The 14,821-nt window shown below is 45.5% G+C and overlaps 1 protein-coding gene across 1 annotated transcript in view; it reads right to left on the bottom strand.

Moving 5' to 3' along the window:
• The window catches only part of GPSM1 (G protein signaling modulator 1), an 82,781-nt gene that overhangs the window by 47,736 nt on the left and 20,224 nt on the right, over positions 1-14,821 (bottom strand). Inside the window, exons 7-9 of the mRNA XM_070758881.1 lie at positions 13,366-13,521; positions 7,667-7,775; positions 2,099-2,222 (exon numbers count right to left, since the gene is read on the bottom strand). Coding sequence (XP_070614982.1) covers positions 2,099-2,222; positions 7,667-7,775; positions 13,366-13,521 — 389 coding nt within the window. The remainder of the gene's footprint in view (positions 1-2,098; positions 2,223-7,666; positions 7,776-13,365; positions 13,522-14,821) is intronic.

The following is a 14,821-nucleotide window of genomic DNA, read 5'->3' as shown; positions in this document are numbered from 1 at the left end:
TATGCCGTTTAAGTTACTAGGGAGAAGTCAGAAGTTTAGGTTTTGCATATTCTATGCTGATTGGTTGGCCGCTTTGGCGCTAAAATTGTATCGATGTCAAAAGTTGCCTGTTGCTCGGGCTGCTTTGTATAAATACTGAGAAGACGCCGCATACGGTCGCTTGCGCTCCACTTGTTATATAGAATCCATTTAAGTACAGTGATACCTTGTCTTATAAACTTAATTGGTTCCGGGACGAGGTTCTTAAGGTGAAAAGTTTGTAAGACGAAACAATGTTTCCCATAGAAATCAATGGAAAAGCGATTAATTCGTGCAAGCCCAAAATTCACCCCTTTTGCCAGCTGAAGCGCCCATTTTTGCGCTGCTGGGATTGCCCTGAGGCTCCTGTCCATGGGAAACCCCACCTCCGGACCTCTGTGTTTTTGCAATGCTGCGATTTCACTGAGGCTCCCCTCGCTGGGAAACCCCACCTCTGGACTTCCATTGCCAGCAAAGTGCCCGTTTTTGCGCTACTGGGACTCCCCTACTGGGATTCCCCTGCAGCATCACAAAAACATGGAAGTCCAGAGGTGGGGTTTCCCATGGAGGGGAGCCTCAGGGGAATCCCAGCAGTGCAAAAACGGGTGCTTCGCTGGCAACGGAAGTCCGGAGGCAGAGCATCCCAGCAGCAGCGGTGGGTTTGTAAGGTGAAAATAGTTTGTAAGAAGAGGCAAAAAACCCTTAAACCCCGGGTTTGTATCTCGAAAAGTTTGTATGACGAGGCGTTTGTAAGATGAGGTGTCACTGTATATTGCTCGTGTCAGAAAATAAACACTGATAAACTGTTTTAGCCTGATCTGAGAGTTATTACACAGCCCTTTGCAGACAGCTGAACCCCTTTTGGAGACTGGGGCCTTCATGGGCAACATCGATAAAGCAGCTCCATTTCAGAGTCCTATCAGGGGAGGGGCAAATGGTCCAGGACTTGAGTGACCTCCCCCTCCCCTCCCCACTTTTCAACTTTTTTAGAAAGAAAAATGATTTGGTTGTTCTTTACATCCATATGCAGATAATAATTGGTATTAACACATTATACATGGCATCGGACCAGAATACCTCCGGAACCGTCTTCTGCCGCACAAATCCCAGCGACCGATAAGGTCCCACAGAGTCGGCTTCTCCGGGTCCCGTCAACTAAACAATACCGTTTGGCGGGACCCAGGGGAAAAGCCTTCTCTGTGGCGGCCCCAGCCCTCTGGAACCAACTCCCCCCAGAGATTAGAATAGCCCCCACCCTCCTTGCCTTTCGTAAGCTCCTTAAAACCCACCTCTGCCGTCAGGCATGGGGGAACTGAGATATTCTTTCCCCCTAGGCTTCTACAATTTATGCATGGTATGTCTGCATGTACGGTTGGTTTTATTACAAGGGTTTTTAACTGTTTTAATATTGGATTGTCACATGCTGTTTTTATCACTGTTGTTAGCCGCCCCGAGTCTACGGAGGGGGGGCGGCATACAAATCCAATAAATAAATAAATTAAATTAATAAATAAATAATTTTTTTCTTTAATCAAAGTACTCGTTGTCTCTGGCAGTTCCACTAGCTTCACCCTCCATCCTTCCACTGTGAGTCCTTCCCTCTCTGGGTACACAGGACCCTCGCGGCTGTGAATTCCCCAAATTCTCCACTGGATATAGAAATTCTCCCACCGGCATAAAAATCGAATGAATGAATGAATGAATGAATGAATGAATGAATGAATGAATGAATGAATGAATGAATAAATAAATAATTATTTGTTTCTGCGCATGTGCAGAAGCAAAAAAAAAAGCCCCCCAAAACCCAGAGTGTTGTGCATGTGAGCATCCTTGCATGGGATTTCACTTGCTTGCACATGCGCAGAAGCAAAATTTCACACACAGGCGTGCAGATGTGTGCATATTGGCATTTCTGCTACCGGAACGGCGATCCTGACCGTTCTGGGAGCGGCCCGCTATTGCAGACAAGGAATAATGGACAGGTTTCTCCGACTGGTTTCCTTGCCCAGTGTTCGCCAGTTGAAGGCAGAGAACAAATTGGAAAGACAAAAGGAAAAGATCCTGGAAGAACACGACTTACCTTGGATTTCATATCCAGCAGAAACCGAAGCATCAGTCCCTTCACCGCTAAGCTCCAAGCCCAACGCGGATCGCAGCTGTTCAATGCTCATGCACGCTGTCCCCTCGCCAGCGGGGTCCCCAATCTGCAAAGAAGCAACTACCATGATTATTTGATTTTTGCATTGGTTGTTGATTAGTTTTCGGTCACAATTTAAAGTGTTGGTAATGACCTATAAAGCCCTACATGGCATCGGAGCAGAATACCTTCAGAACCGCCTTCTGCCGCACGAATCCCAGTGACTGATTAGGTAGTAATCAGAAAGTAGGACAGGGACAGTAGGCACAAAAGTGCACTTATGCACGACCCTTACAGACTTCTTAGAAAAGGGGAGAAGTCGATTGTAGATAATATAAGGTTGAAGATTTTGGGGTTGGAGGAAGCAACAACAGAGTCAGGTAATGAGTTCCAGGCGGTGACCACTCTATTGCTGAAATCGTATTTTCTACAGTCTAGTTTGGAGTGATTGACATTTAATTTGTATCTACTGTGTGCTCCTGTGTTGTTTTTATTAATGGTGAAGTAGTCACTGATAGGGAGTACATTATAATGTATGATATTATGAACAACAGTTAAATCAGTTCAAGAGACTTTCCAGAGACTCTATATCTCTTTTGAAGTGTGGTGACCAGAACTGGATGCAATATTCCAGGTGCGGTCTGACTAGGGCATTATAGAGTAGTATTATTACCTCTCTAGTCTTGGAGTGTATCCCTCTGTTCATGCAGCTTAGGACTGTGTTGGCTTTTTTAGCTGCTGCTGCACATTGCTGGCTCATGTTTAGCTGGTTATCCACCAAGACTCCAAGATCCCTTTCTGTTCTTCAGGTGTGTTCCAACCGCCCGTAATTACAGGGTAATTAGTCCAGGAAGACATACACCACACGATAAAAGGAAAACCCAAAAGTTTTTATAAACAGAAAAGCAGAAAAAACTCCCTTTTTAAATGTCAAAGGGATTTTCTGGTACACACTAGGCACAGGTTAAATGCAATCCAATTGCTCACCCAATAACTGGGAAATTGAGTCCAATTCTAAAGTCCAGAGAGTCCACACACAATCTTGAACAGCACAAAAACCACAATCTTGACGAAACAATGAATCAGATAAACTGCCATGAGGCTAAAACACCAGGCTGCACTTTTATCTGTAGCACTAATTACAGCAGCCCCACCCAACCACAGGTGGCCTCATTTTCTCTTGTAATAATCCTTCAGTTGTTGTCTCCTATGCATCACTCTACACATGCATGGATGTGTCATTAATTCTTGTTCAGAATCCAGGGATGATACAGATGATTGATCTCCTCCTGGGCTGTCTGCCAAACTCCCCTCTTCCCTGTCACTCACGCTTCCTTGGTCAGAGGAGGCTTCGACGACAGATTCCAACGGGAGCAAAACAGGCCTGCGGCATGTGGATGTTTCCCCCACATCCACCTACACATTCCTTGGGGCAGGAGCAGGGCCAGAGCTAACCACAACACCTTTCACAGTCATTTATGGTGAGTGTGGTTTCGCCCAGTTTGTATGTATGTTTTGGGTTTTTTTTACCTAGGTGCAGAATTTTACTGTTCTCTACATTGAACTTCAATTTTGTTTGTTTTGTCCCACTGTACAGGTCTGTCTAGATCTTTCTGTATCCTGAGCCTATCCTCTGGGGTATTGGCCACTCCCGCCAGCTTTGTGTCATCTGCGAATTTAATTAATTCCCCCTCTATTCCCTCGTCTAGGGAATTTTCCGCCTCCCTACTTCCCGCCAAATGGGAGACAATTTTCTGCCTCCCTACTTCCCCCAAACGGGAGACAATCTGTCGGTTCCCTCTCTTCTGAGTCAGTAATTAGGGGGATCCTCTATCCACAATGCCAGCCACCCCCTTGCCCAGATACGTCCATTGTTCCCTTCCCATCTGGAGTTGAGTAATCAGCCTGCCACAAAAGTGCAAAGACCAAATTGCACCCGGCAAAATAATGTTTATCTGGAGTAGCTGACAGTTTAATTCCAGGGCGAGAGAAGCAGGCGCCTTAGCCTAAGATTCTGGCCCTTCAAGGCTGACTTCCCTGTCTTTGCTAGACTTGATTTAGCTCCCTTTAAGGATTTATTTATAACGTTTCTGACTGGCTCTTCTCGTGGATCTACTGACTCTATCCAGAAATTTAAAACTTTGCAACTAGACCGTAAACCAGGGGTCCCCAAACTTTTTACACAGGGGCCCAGTTCACTGTCCCTCAGACTGTTGGAGGGCCGGACTATAAAAGAAACCTATGAACAAATCCCTATGCACACTGCACATACCTTATTTAAAGTAAAAAACAAAATGGGAACAAATACAATATTTAAAATAAAGAAGTAATAGGTAATTAAGTAATTAAGTAATTAATAATTAAGTAATAAAGTAATTTATACTTTTTTATTAACAAGTAAATTTGAACTTAAATCAACAAACTCCATTTCTCCTTCCTTCCTTCCCTCCCTCCTTCCTCTCCACTTCTCTCTTCCCTCTTCCTTTTCTCATTTGTTTCATTTTCCTCTCCCTCGTTCTTTCCCTCCATCATTTTCTCATTTTTCTCTTTCTCTCTCTCTCTCTTTCCATCTCTCCCTCTTCCTTTCTCTCTCCCTCTCTATCTCACCCTCTTTCTCTTACTTTCTCTCTCTCTTCTCTCTTTCTCTCACTCACTCTCTTTCTAATTCTCCCTCTTTGTATCTCTCACACTTTCTCTCCTTCCCCCCCCTCTCTATTTCTCCCATTCTCTCTCTCCCTTTCTATCTCTCCTCTTCATTTCTCTCTCCCTCTCTATTTCTCCCTCTTATTATATCGATCGGTAAAATCTCGTGTGCTGCCACGGGCCGGTTAAAAGACCTCAGTGGGCCGCATCCGGCCCACGGGCCGTAGTTTGGGGACCGCTGCCATAAACCCATTTCCTACGGGCATCAAAGCAACTTTAGAACCATGCTAAATTGTCATCGTTGTCAGCCATTCAGTCAATCAGGGCCAGGGGTGGGACTGAAAACTTTTAGCAATTGGTTCGCTGCCTGGTTGCTGGATGGGCATGCCCATGAGGGTGTGGTCTACCCAGCCTCCTACATCATGGGAGGGGCATTTCTGCTCTCCGCAGGCTCCAGGGGGTTTCTTTGGTTTCCCCTGGATTCCGGATGCCCTTCAGAGGCTGAAAACAGGCCCGTTTCCAGACTTCTGATACTTCAAGTAGGTCCGCTTTTCACCCTCCCAGAGCATGCGCCCTGCATTTACCTGGTGTTCTGTCGGGCTCTCTGGTAGACTCCTCCCAAAAATTCACAGGTACAAATTTCAGACACGCACACATTTGAAAATTCAAAACAATGTTCTTTCTAATGAAAATTCACTTAAACCAAGCCCTCTTTTGGTATAGCAAAGAGCACTCGTCTCCAAACAAACTGGTAATTTGTACAAGTCCCTTATCAGTTCTGTGATACTTAGCTTGCAGCTGTGAGGCAATTCACAGTTCTTCTTTTTTCACAAAGTGAAACACACTTTGCTCTGGTTTAGTTTCAAAGCGGGGGAAAATCAGCACACAAAAGGTCAAAGTCAGTAAAGCAGTCACAAAACACAAGGATCAGATAATCCTCCACAATGGCCAAACCCACAGGCTGCTCTTTATAGCAGCCTCACTAATCACCACAGCCTCACCCAACCACAGGGGGCCTCATTTTCTTTTATAATAACCTCTCAGTTGTTGTTGACTATGCATCGCTCTCTGCATGCGTGGCTGTATCATTAACTCTTGTTCTGAATCCAAGGAGGAGCTAGATAATTGATCTCCTTCTGAGCTGTCTGCCCCACTCTCCTCCTCCCTGTCACTCATGTCTTCTTGGTCAGAGGAGCCTTCATCAGCAGATTCCACCGGGGGGCAAAACAGGCCTGCAGCATGTGGATGTCTCCCCCACATCCACAGTCCTTGGGGCAGGAGCACGGCCATAGCTAACCACAACACCTGGAATCCAAAACGAGCCATGCAAAAACTCCTGGGAGGGGAGGGGTGGGGTGGGCAGGGTCAGCCACTCTTTGCAACAAACGGTTTGGTGAACCAGATGAAAATTAACATCTGGTTCACCCCTACTGGCCTGAACCTGGTGAGTCCCACTCCAGTTCATGGCTAACTGGGCAATTCTGGGAGTTGAAGTCCACCCGACTTAAAACAAGCAAGGTTGAGAAACCCTGGTCTACACACTCAAAGGCTTTTTTTCAAGTCAATAAAGCACACGTCTTTTTGGCTTTTTCCATCATGCAACGTAGATTGGTACTCCTCTTCCTTTCCAAAATCTTGCTTGTACATCAAGCAGTTTCTCATTGGCAATGGGATTCATACGTCACTGGATGATCATCCAAAGAATTTTTCTCACCGATGGTATCAAGGCCATGATTCAGTGGTTGGAACAGCCTTTATTATCAACTTTCTTTGGTATTGGGATAAACACTACTCAATATTCATTTTATTTATTTGTTTGTTTGTTTGTTTGTTTGTTTGTTTATTTATTTCTTTGTATGCCGCCCCTCTCCGAAGACTCGGGGTGGTTAATAACAATAAAGAAAACAATGTAACAAATCTAATATTAAAAAATTATCTAAAAAACCCCAATTTAAGAGACCAATCATACAAACAAGCATACCATGTATAAATTCTATAAGCCTAGGGGGAAGGGAAAAAATTTCAATTCCCCCATGCCTGACGACAGAGGTGGGTTTTAAGGAGCTTGCAAAAGGCAAGGAGGGTGGGGGCAACTCTGATATCTGGGGGGAGCTGGTTCCAGAGGGTCAGGGCCGCCACAGAGAAGGCTCTTCTCCTGGGTCCCGCCAAATGACATTGTTTAGTCGACGGGACCCGGAGAAGGCCAACTCTGTGGGAGCTAACCGGTCGCTGGGATTCGTGCGGCAGAAGGCGGTCCCGGAGATATTCTGGTCCGATGCCATGAAGGGCTGTCATTTAGTACTTACTATACTGTCCCTCTTTGAAAACAGCCCTCAGCCCCATTTTTGCACTTCCTAGTAGTCTCCAATTCCCTTTCTCTAGTTATGAGGTCTCTAGTTATGACATCTGACTTCCTTCTTTCAATCAATCAATCCAAGTCCCCTTTAGAAACAAGTTTCCTGTTTTGGTCACCAAGCAACACTGTGCAAAATAGGGTGCCAGGATTTGATAAATACTTTTTTCAATCTGCAAAAATGTCTTTTTGACATGCAACAAGAATACTCCAACGTAACATTGGGAGATTTTGTAGCATTTACAGAGAGAGAGAGAGAGGGAGGGAGGGAGAGAGGGAGGGAGGGAGAGAGGGAGGGAGAGAAGGAGGGGGGAGGGAGAAGGAGGGAGGGGAGAGAGAGGATGAGAGGGAGAGAAAGCAGGGGGTGAAAGTTATTGAGAGAGAAGGAAGGAGGGAGGAAGAGATAGGAAGGGAGGGAAAGGGAGGGGGGAGGTAGAGAGATTGAGGGAGAGATGAAGAGAGCGGAAGGGGGAGAGAAAGTTTGAAAGAGAGAGGGAGATTTTGAGATTGATTACCTCTTGGGAGATTTCGAGGTGTTTTTCTGCAAAGTGTAAGGCTTGTTCATACTTCTCAAGTGAAACATAAGCGTTTGCCAAACTCCAGCAGGCTCTTCCTTCTCCCACTCTGCAAGATTCAGGAATGAACGTTAGGAAAACCACAAAGTGCGTTCAAAAGCCAGTTTTCTAGCGTTCGATCTTGATCACAGAAGCTCAAGTCAATATTGGCATGGACAGCTAAGAGGATCCAATTCACTCTTTGCAGGATAGAGATCTACCTATGAACATATATCAGGTTACAAGCAGTGTTTCACAACCTGCACAACTTCCACAAGACTCTGAAGACCCATTTATGTCACCAGGCATAGCGAGACTAGTAAGACTTGAGTATGGTATGATTGTGTAGTATCAATTGTTTTTTTTTAATGATAGTGGGTTTTTACTTGTAGTTTTAACTATTAGATTTGTACTATGTTGTTATTGTTGTTGTGAACTGCCCCGAGTCCTCAGAAAGGAGCGGCATACAAATCTAATTATTATTATAGCTGACATTGGAACATCATCTTTCGGCTGTGGCAAGGAGGGCGTTTGCACAGGTTCGCCTGGTGCACCAGTTGCAGCCCTATTTGGACAGGGAGTCATTGCTCACAGTCGCTCCTGCTCTCATCACCTCGAGGTTCGACTACTGCAACGCTCTCTACATGGGGCTACCTCTGGAAAGTGTTCGGAAACTTCAGATCATGCAGAATGCGGCCGCCAGAGCTATTGGGGGCTTACCTAGGTTCGCCCATGTTTCTCCAACACTCCGTGGCCTGCACTGGCTGCCGATCAGTTTCCGGTCACAATTCAAAGTGTTGGTAATGACCTATAAAGCCCTACATGGCATCGGACCAGAATATCTCCAGGACCGTCTTCTGCCGTACGAATCCCAGCGGCCGATAAGGTCCCACAGAGTTGGCCTTCTCCGGACCCCGTCGACTAAAAAATGTTGAAGCCCACCCCTGCCTTATTCCCTATTTTTTCTTATTTCACTTGGGGGGGGGGGGCGTCCAAGGGCATTGTTCTACAAGCCGATTTCCAGACAGAACGATAATACTGCAAATAGTTCCGACCTTGGAGAGCCACTTGTTTTTTTATGTGCTTTCGAGCCCATCAAGAAACCTTGAAGACGGCCCAAAATGTCAACAGAGAGACTTAATTGCCAATAAAAGCAATTAACAAAGGACTTTGAGATGTTTACCTGATGGGGGACAAGCAGCATGCTGGCTGGGGAATTTTTGGAAGTTAGTCCATACAGTTGAAGGTTGTTAAATTAGAGAAATGCTATCCTAAAACAATACCATATTCGGCTGATGCATTTTGGGCTTCCTTTTAAACCCAAAAGGGGAGAGAAAAATAATGGCCAGACAAACTGGTGAGCGTGAAGTCTCCTGCTCAGCTTCAATCAATCAGAAGAGAGCTGGAAGGTGTTGTGGTTAGCTCTGGCCCAGCTCCTGCCCCAAGGACTGTGGATGTGGGGGAGACATCCACATGCTGCAGGCCTGTTTTGCGCCCTGTGGAATCTGATGATGAAGGCTCCTCTGACCAAGAAGACATGAGTGACAGGGAGGAGGAGAGTGGGGCAGACAGCTCAGAAGGGGATCAATTATCTAGCTCCTCCTTGGATTCAGAACAAGAGTTAATGATACAGCCACGCATGCGGAGAGCGATGCAGAGGCAGAAACAACTGAGAGATTATTATCAAAGAAAATGAGGCCACCTGTGGTTGGGTGGGGCTGTGGTAATTAGTGAGGCTGCTATAAAGAGCAGCCTGTGGGTTTGGCCATTGTGGAGGATTATCTGATCCTTGTGTTTCGTGACTACTTTACTGACTTTGCCTTTTTGTGTGCTGATTTTTCCCCGCTTTGAAACTAAACCAGAGCAAAGTGTGTTTCACTTTGTGAAAGAAGAAGGACTGTGAATTGCCTCACAGCTGCAAGCTAAGTATCACAGAACTGATAAGGGACTTGTACAAATTACCAGTTTGTTTGGAGACGAGTGCTCTTTGCTATAACAAAAGAGGGCTTAGTTTAAGTGAATTTTCATTATAAAGAACATTGTTTTGAATTTTCAAACGTGTGTGTGTCTGAAATTTGTACCTGTGAATTTTTGGGAGGAGTCTACCAGAGAGCCCGACAGAACAGAAGGTAGCTAGGAGGTTTTTTAGTCCAGCCCTCTGCTTAGGCAGGAGACCCTAGATTAGTGATGGAGAACCTTTTTTTGGTTTGCATGCGAAATGTGTGTGTGTGTGCGATAGCACATGTACATGTGCCCACACTCAATTCCTCCCCCCACATATGCACACACTTCTTTATGCTGTCTCTGACCATACGCACAATCCCACCCACCCCCATCCCTGCGCATGTAAACAGGCCTCATTGAAGCCTGGGATAGTGAAAAGAATGGCCAAACAGGCAAGCCGGAAGTTTGGAAAAAACAGACTTCCGGTTTGTCCACTGGGCTGTTTTTCACCCTCCGAGGCTTCAGGAAGCTTCCCTGAAGCCTCCGGAGGGCGAAACGGCCTTCCCCAAGGCTGAAAATCAGTTGGCTATCACGTGCAGGCATGCTGGAGTTGACATAGAGCAACACCTTGCGTGCCCTCCAATATGGCTCTGAGTGTCACTTGTGGCATGTGTGCCATAGGTTTGCCATCACTGACCTAAATTATTCCAATCTTTTCTTAAAAACCTCCAGTTATGAAGCAACCCACAACTTCTGGTGGCAAGCTGTTCCATTGGTTAATTGTCTTCACTGTTAGGAACTTTCTCCTTAATTCCAGGTTGCTTGTTTAGTAGAGTGATGGTGTTTGGGGGAAACCCCCAGGAAGTTAGTTGGAGGGAACTTCCCTCTGGTTTGGAGGGAAGCCAGTGGATAATAAATACAGCAAATAGACAGACACACAGCCAGGGTAGCATGGCCTTTGAATTTAAGTCTAGGACTGTGATTAGACCAGAATACCTCTGGGACCATCTTCTGCCGCACGAATCCCAGCAGCCGATTAGGTCCCACAGAGTTGGCCTTCTCCGGGTCCCATCAACTAAACAATGTCGTCTGGCGGGCCCCAGGGGAAGAGCCTTCTCTGTGGCGGCCCCGGCCCTCTGGAATCAACTCCCCCCAGAGATCAGAACTGCCCCCGCCCTCCTTGTCTTTCGCAAACTACTTAAGACCCACCTATATTGACAGGCATGGGGAAATTGAGACATCTCCACCAGGCTTTTTATAGTTTTATGTATGGAATGCGTGTGTCGCGTGGTTTTTAAATGAGAGGTTTTTTAATATTTGATTTGTTTACATTGTCACACTGTTTTATTATTGTTGTGAACCGCCCCGAGTCTTCAGAGAGGGGTGGCATACAAATCTAATAAATTATTATTATTATTATTATTATTATTATTATTATTATTATTATTATTATTATTATTATATTGGAGGGCACACAAGACTTTGCCACGTTTTAGCTGATTTTCAGCCTTGGGAATGGCCATTTTGCCCTTTGGATACTTCAGGGAAAGTTCCCAGAAGCCCTGGAGGCAAAAAAATTGCCCAACAGACAACAACAACAACAACAACAACAACAACAATAATAATAATAATAATTTATTGGATTTGTATGCCGCCCCTCTCCATAGACTCGGGCGGCTAACAACAATAATAGAAACAACATGTACAATCCAATAATAAAAAACAACTAAAACCCCTATTATAAAACATACACATAAACATACCATGCATAACTTGTAATGGCCTAAGGGGAAGGGATATCTCAACTCCCCCATGCCTGGCGGTATAAATGAGTCTTGAGTAGTTTACGAAAGACAGGGAGGGTGGGGGCACTTCTAATCTCGGAGGGGAGTTGGTTCCAGAGGGCTGGGGCCGCCACAGAGAAGGCTCTTCCCCTGGGGCCCACCAAACGACATTATTTAGTCAACGGGACCCGGAGAAGGCCAACTCTGTGGGACCTTATCGGTCACTGGGATTCGTGCAGTAGCAGGCGGTTCCGGAGGTAATCTGGTCCAATGCCGGACAAACCGGAAGTTCATGGAAAACACACTTCCGGTTTGCCATTGTGCTGTCTTTTGCACTCCAAAAGATTCCGGGAAGCTTTCTGAACCCTCCAGAGTGCAAAAAAACAGTACAACGGCAAACCGGAAGTGCGTTTCCCCAAACTTCCGGTTTGCCCATTTGGGCATTTTTTTTCACCTGCAGAAGGCTTCAGAAAGGCTTTGTGCGCATGCGCGGGGGCAGCACGGGGAGGGTGTTGCGCATGCGGGTGGGAGGGAAGGAGTGTGGGCACGTGGGCACATGCTAGCACATCCCCACACACCCCTTTTGACAGGCAAACCAAAAAATGATTCCCCCTCACTAGTGGAGGAAATTTACCAGGGAAAAGGTAAGATAAGATGACACCGCCATCTTGTGGTAAAATAGGAAAATAAAGAACTGGGATGATTATGTCTGTATAATCTGCTTGATTTCAGGGATAGGTTTGGGGAGAGGTTCAGGTTTTCATCTTGATTTGCAGCACCCAGTTTCTACATGGGGCTACCTTTGAAAAGTGTTCGGAAACTTCAGATCGTGCAGAATGCGGCCGCGAGAGCAATCATGGGCTTTCCCAGATATGCCCATGTCACCTCAACACTCCGCGGCTTGCACTGGTTGCCAATCAGTTTCTGGTCACAATTCAAAGTGTTGATTATGACCTATAAAGCCCTACATGGCATCAGACCATAATACCTCCGGGACCACCTTCTGCCGCACGAATCCCAGCGACCGATTAGGTCCCGCAGAGTTGGCCTTCTCTGGGTCCCATCAACTAAACAATGCCGTCTGGCGAGACCCAGAGGAAGAGCCTTTTCTGTGGTGGCCCCAGCCCTCTGGAACCAACCTCCCCCGCCTGGAGATCAGGACTGCCCCCCACCCTCCTTGTCTTTAGTAAACTCTTGAAAACTCACCTATGTCGCCAGGCATCGGGAAATTAATATGCCCCTTAGCTATTATAATTTATGTATGGTTTGTTTGAGTTGTATGATTATTCTTATAAGGGTTTTATAAGGGTTTTAAAACTGTTTTTTAACAATTGGATTTGTATATTGTGTATTGTCCTGTTGTGTGCCGCTCCAAGTCCTCGGAGAAGGATGGCATACAAATCTAATAAATTATGGGCCATTTTTGGCAAAAGAAATTGTGCTTTTTTGCCTTCCCCCCAGCCCCAAGAGCACTCTGCAGGCTTCCCAAACCCTCTGCGTGCCCCATTTGTCACAAAAATGGGTGAAAAACCGGCCCATTTTTGCAAAAAACGGTGTGCACAGAGAGTTTGGGAGGCTTTCAGAGTGATCCTGGGGGCCAGGGAGGACAAAAACTGTTTTTTCTTATTTACCTCTTTAAAATCTTGGTACGTCTTATACACAGGTGTTTCTTATAGTCTGAAAAATACAATAATTCAAGGCAAGCTAACTTAAGACGAGCCAAGCTCAACATAGCCACTATCCTTGGGAGTCACCATCTTTTACCAAATCATCTTTCCATTCCATTAATTTCTTATCAGCATAAGCTGGACGGTTCCTCCCAGTTCACCATAAAGTGACCTAACTTCTTGAACTGCCTGTTTGTCATTCTAGCGAAAGTGACCTCAAGATCAACACCACCTCCAAAAAAGAACAAAAAAAGACATTTCTTACCTGTCTCCAAGTTCCTGGGCAATGGCCAGGTGCTTCAGGTGGTACTCCACAGCCTTCTCGTAGTCTTCAAGAAGGGTGTATGTGTTTCCAAGACTGTAGCACGTCTGGGCTTCCACTGTTTGGTCCTTCAGCTGTCTGGAGAGATGGAGGGTTTTCCTAAATGAAGAGAAAGAGGTGGGGGGAGATGGAACTCTTCTTCAACTAAACACTGAACGCCAACTCATAAATAAATTAAAAAATATGATACCAACAGCCAATGGATCAAAAGTGGTAGGAAAAGAGCTGGATTAAAGAATAACTGAGGAATTAAAGAAAGTTTAAAACAGATTTACAATACAGTAGTACCCCTAGATACGAGCATAATTTGTTCCATAAGGGAGCTTGTATCTCAAGGCAACTCGTATTCTGGAACAAATAACTTTTTTCCCGTCCGAGATAACTAAAAGCAAGGATTCTAACCAAAAGCAAGGATTCTTGCGCCACCTAGTGGACGCTCGGCTCGTATCCCGAATTTCAGCTCGGGAGTAGAACAGAAATGTCTCTCCCCTCCTAGCTCGTATCTGGAAATACTCGCGTGTAGAGCAGCTCGTATCTAGAGGTACTACTGTAGTTCACTCAGTGATCATTCAGAGTTACAACAGCATTAAAAAAGGGTGATTTAGGTTTGTTTTTCACACTTATGACTAGTGTTGGGCGAACTGAACTCGCACAATTCAGATCCGTACCGAATTTTGCGATGTTCGGTATGCCGGACCTGACCCCGAATTTTTTTAAAATCTGGGCCAAGGTTCAGGTTTGAGGTTCCCTTAAACAATGCGAAACGCCACCACCCGGGAGGAGAGTGGGGAATCCCATCGTGACAATCCCCACCTCCTTTTACTTGCCGTGCTGCAAGCAAAAGGAACTGGGAAACCCCACAATGGAATTCCGGGGGCGGAGTTTTGATGTCACGTATACTTCTTCCTGACCTCCCTTTACTAGCTTAAAAGAGAGCCCAGAAACAGATCTAATTCTATAGCGCAATTGTTAGCTCTCTTGATTTTGAATCTGCTGATCGGGGTTCGAATCCCGGTGAAACCACCTTTTTTTAAAAAAAATTTAATTTTATTGATACTGATTATGGGGTCATTAAACAATAAAAAAAAATACAGAGGCAGCTACCACTCTGTTCTGCATTGGTTAGACTCTTTTCCCCTAAGTCCTGCAATCAGCTCTGTCCGCCAATTTTTAGAAAGCTTTCAACAGAGTTACCAAGTTCACAGAGCAACTGAGAACTTCGCAGTTCAACCTAGAGCTACAAATATTCTTTTTTTATTGGAGGATCCTGTGCGGGGTTTTTTTTTTTCTACATTCAGGACCATAGTTCCCTCTAAGCTGAGCAGTGAGCAATCGCTCACTTAAAAATCATCATCAACTCAGAGTTTTCCAAACCTGCCCAGAAGCCGAGAGGGAAAGA

Source organism: Erythrolamprus reginae, chromosome 8, assembly GCF_031021105.1.
Source record: "Erythrolamprus reginae isolate rEryReg1 chromosome 8, rEryReg1.hap1, whole genome shotgun sequence".
NCBI classification, from domain to species: Eukaryota; Metazoa; Chordata; class Lepidosauria; order Squamata; family Dipsadidae; genus Erythrolamprus; species Erythrolamprus reginae.
Note: the sequence above shows the minus strand (reverse complement) of the source record. Positions and strands in the feature narration are given on the sequence as shown.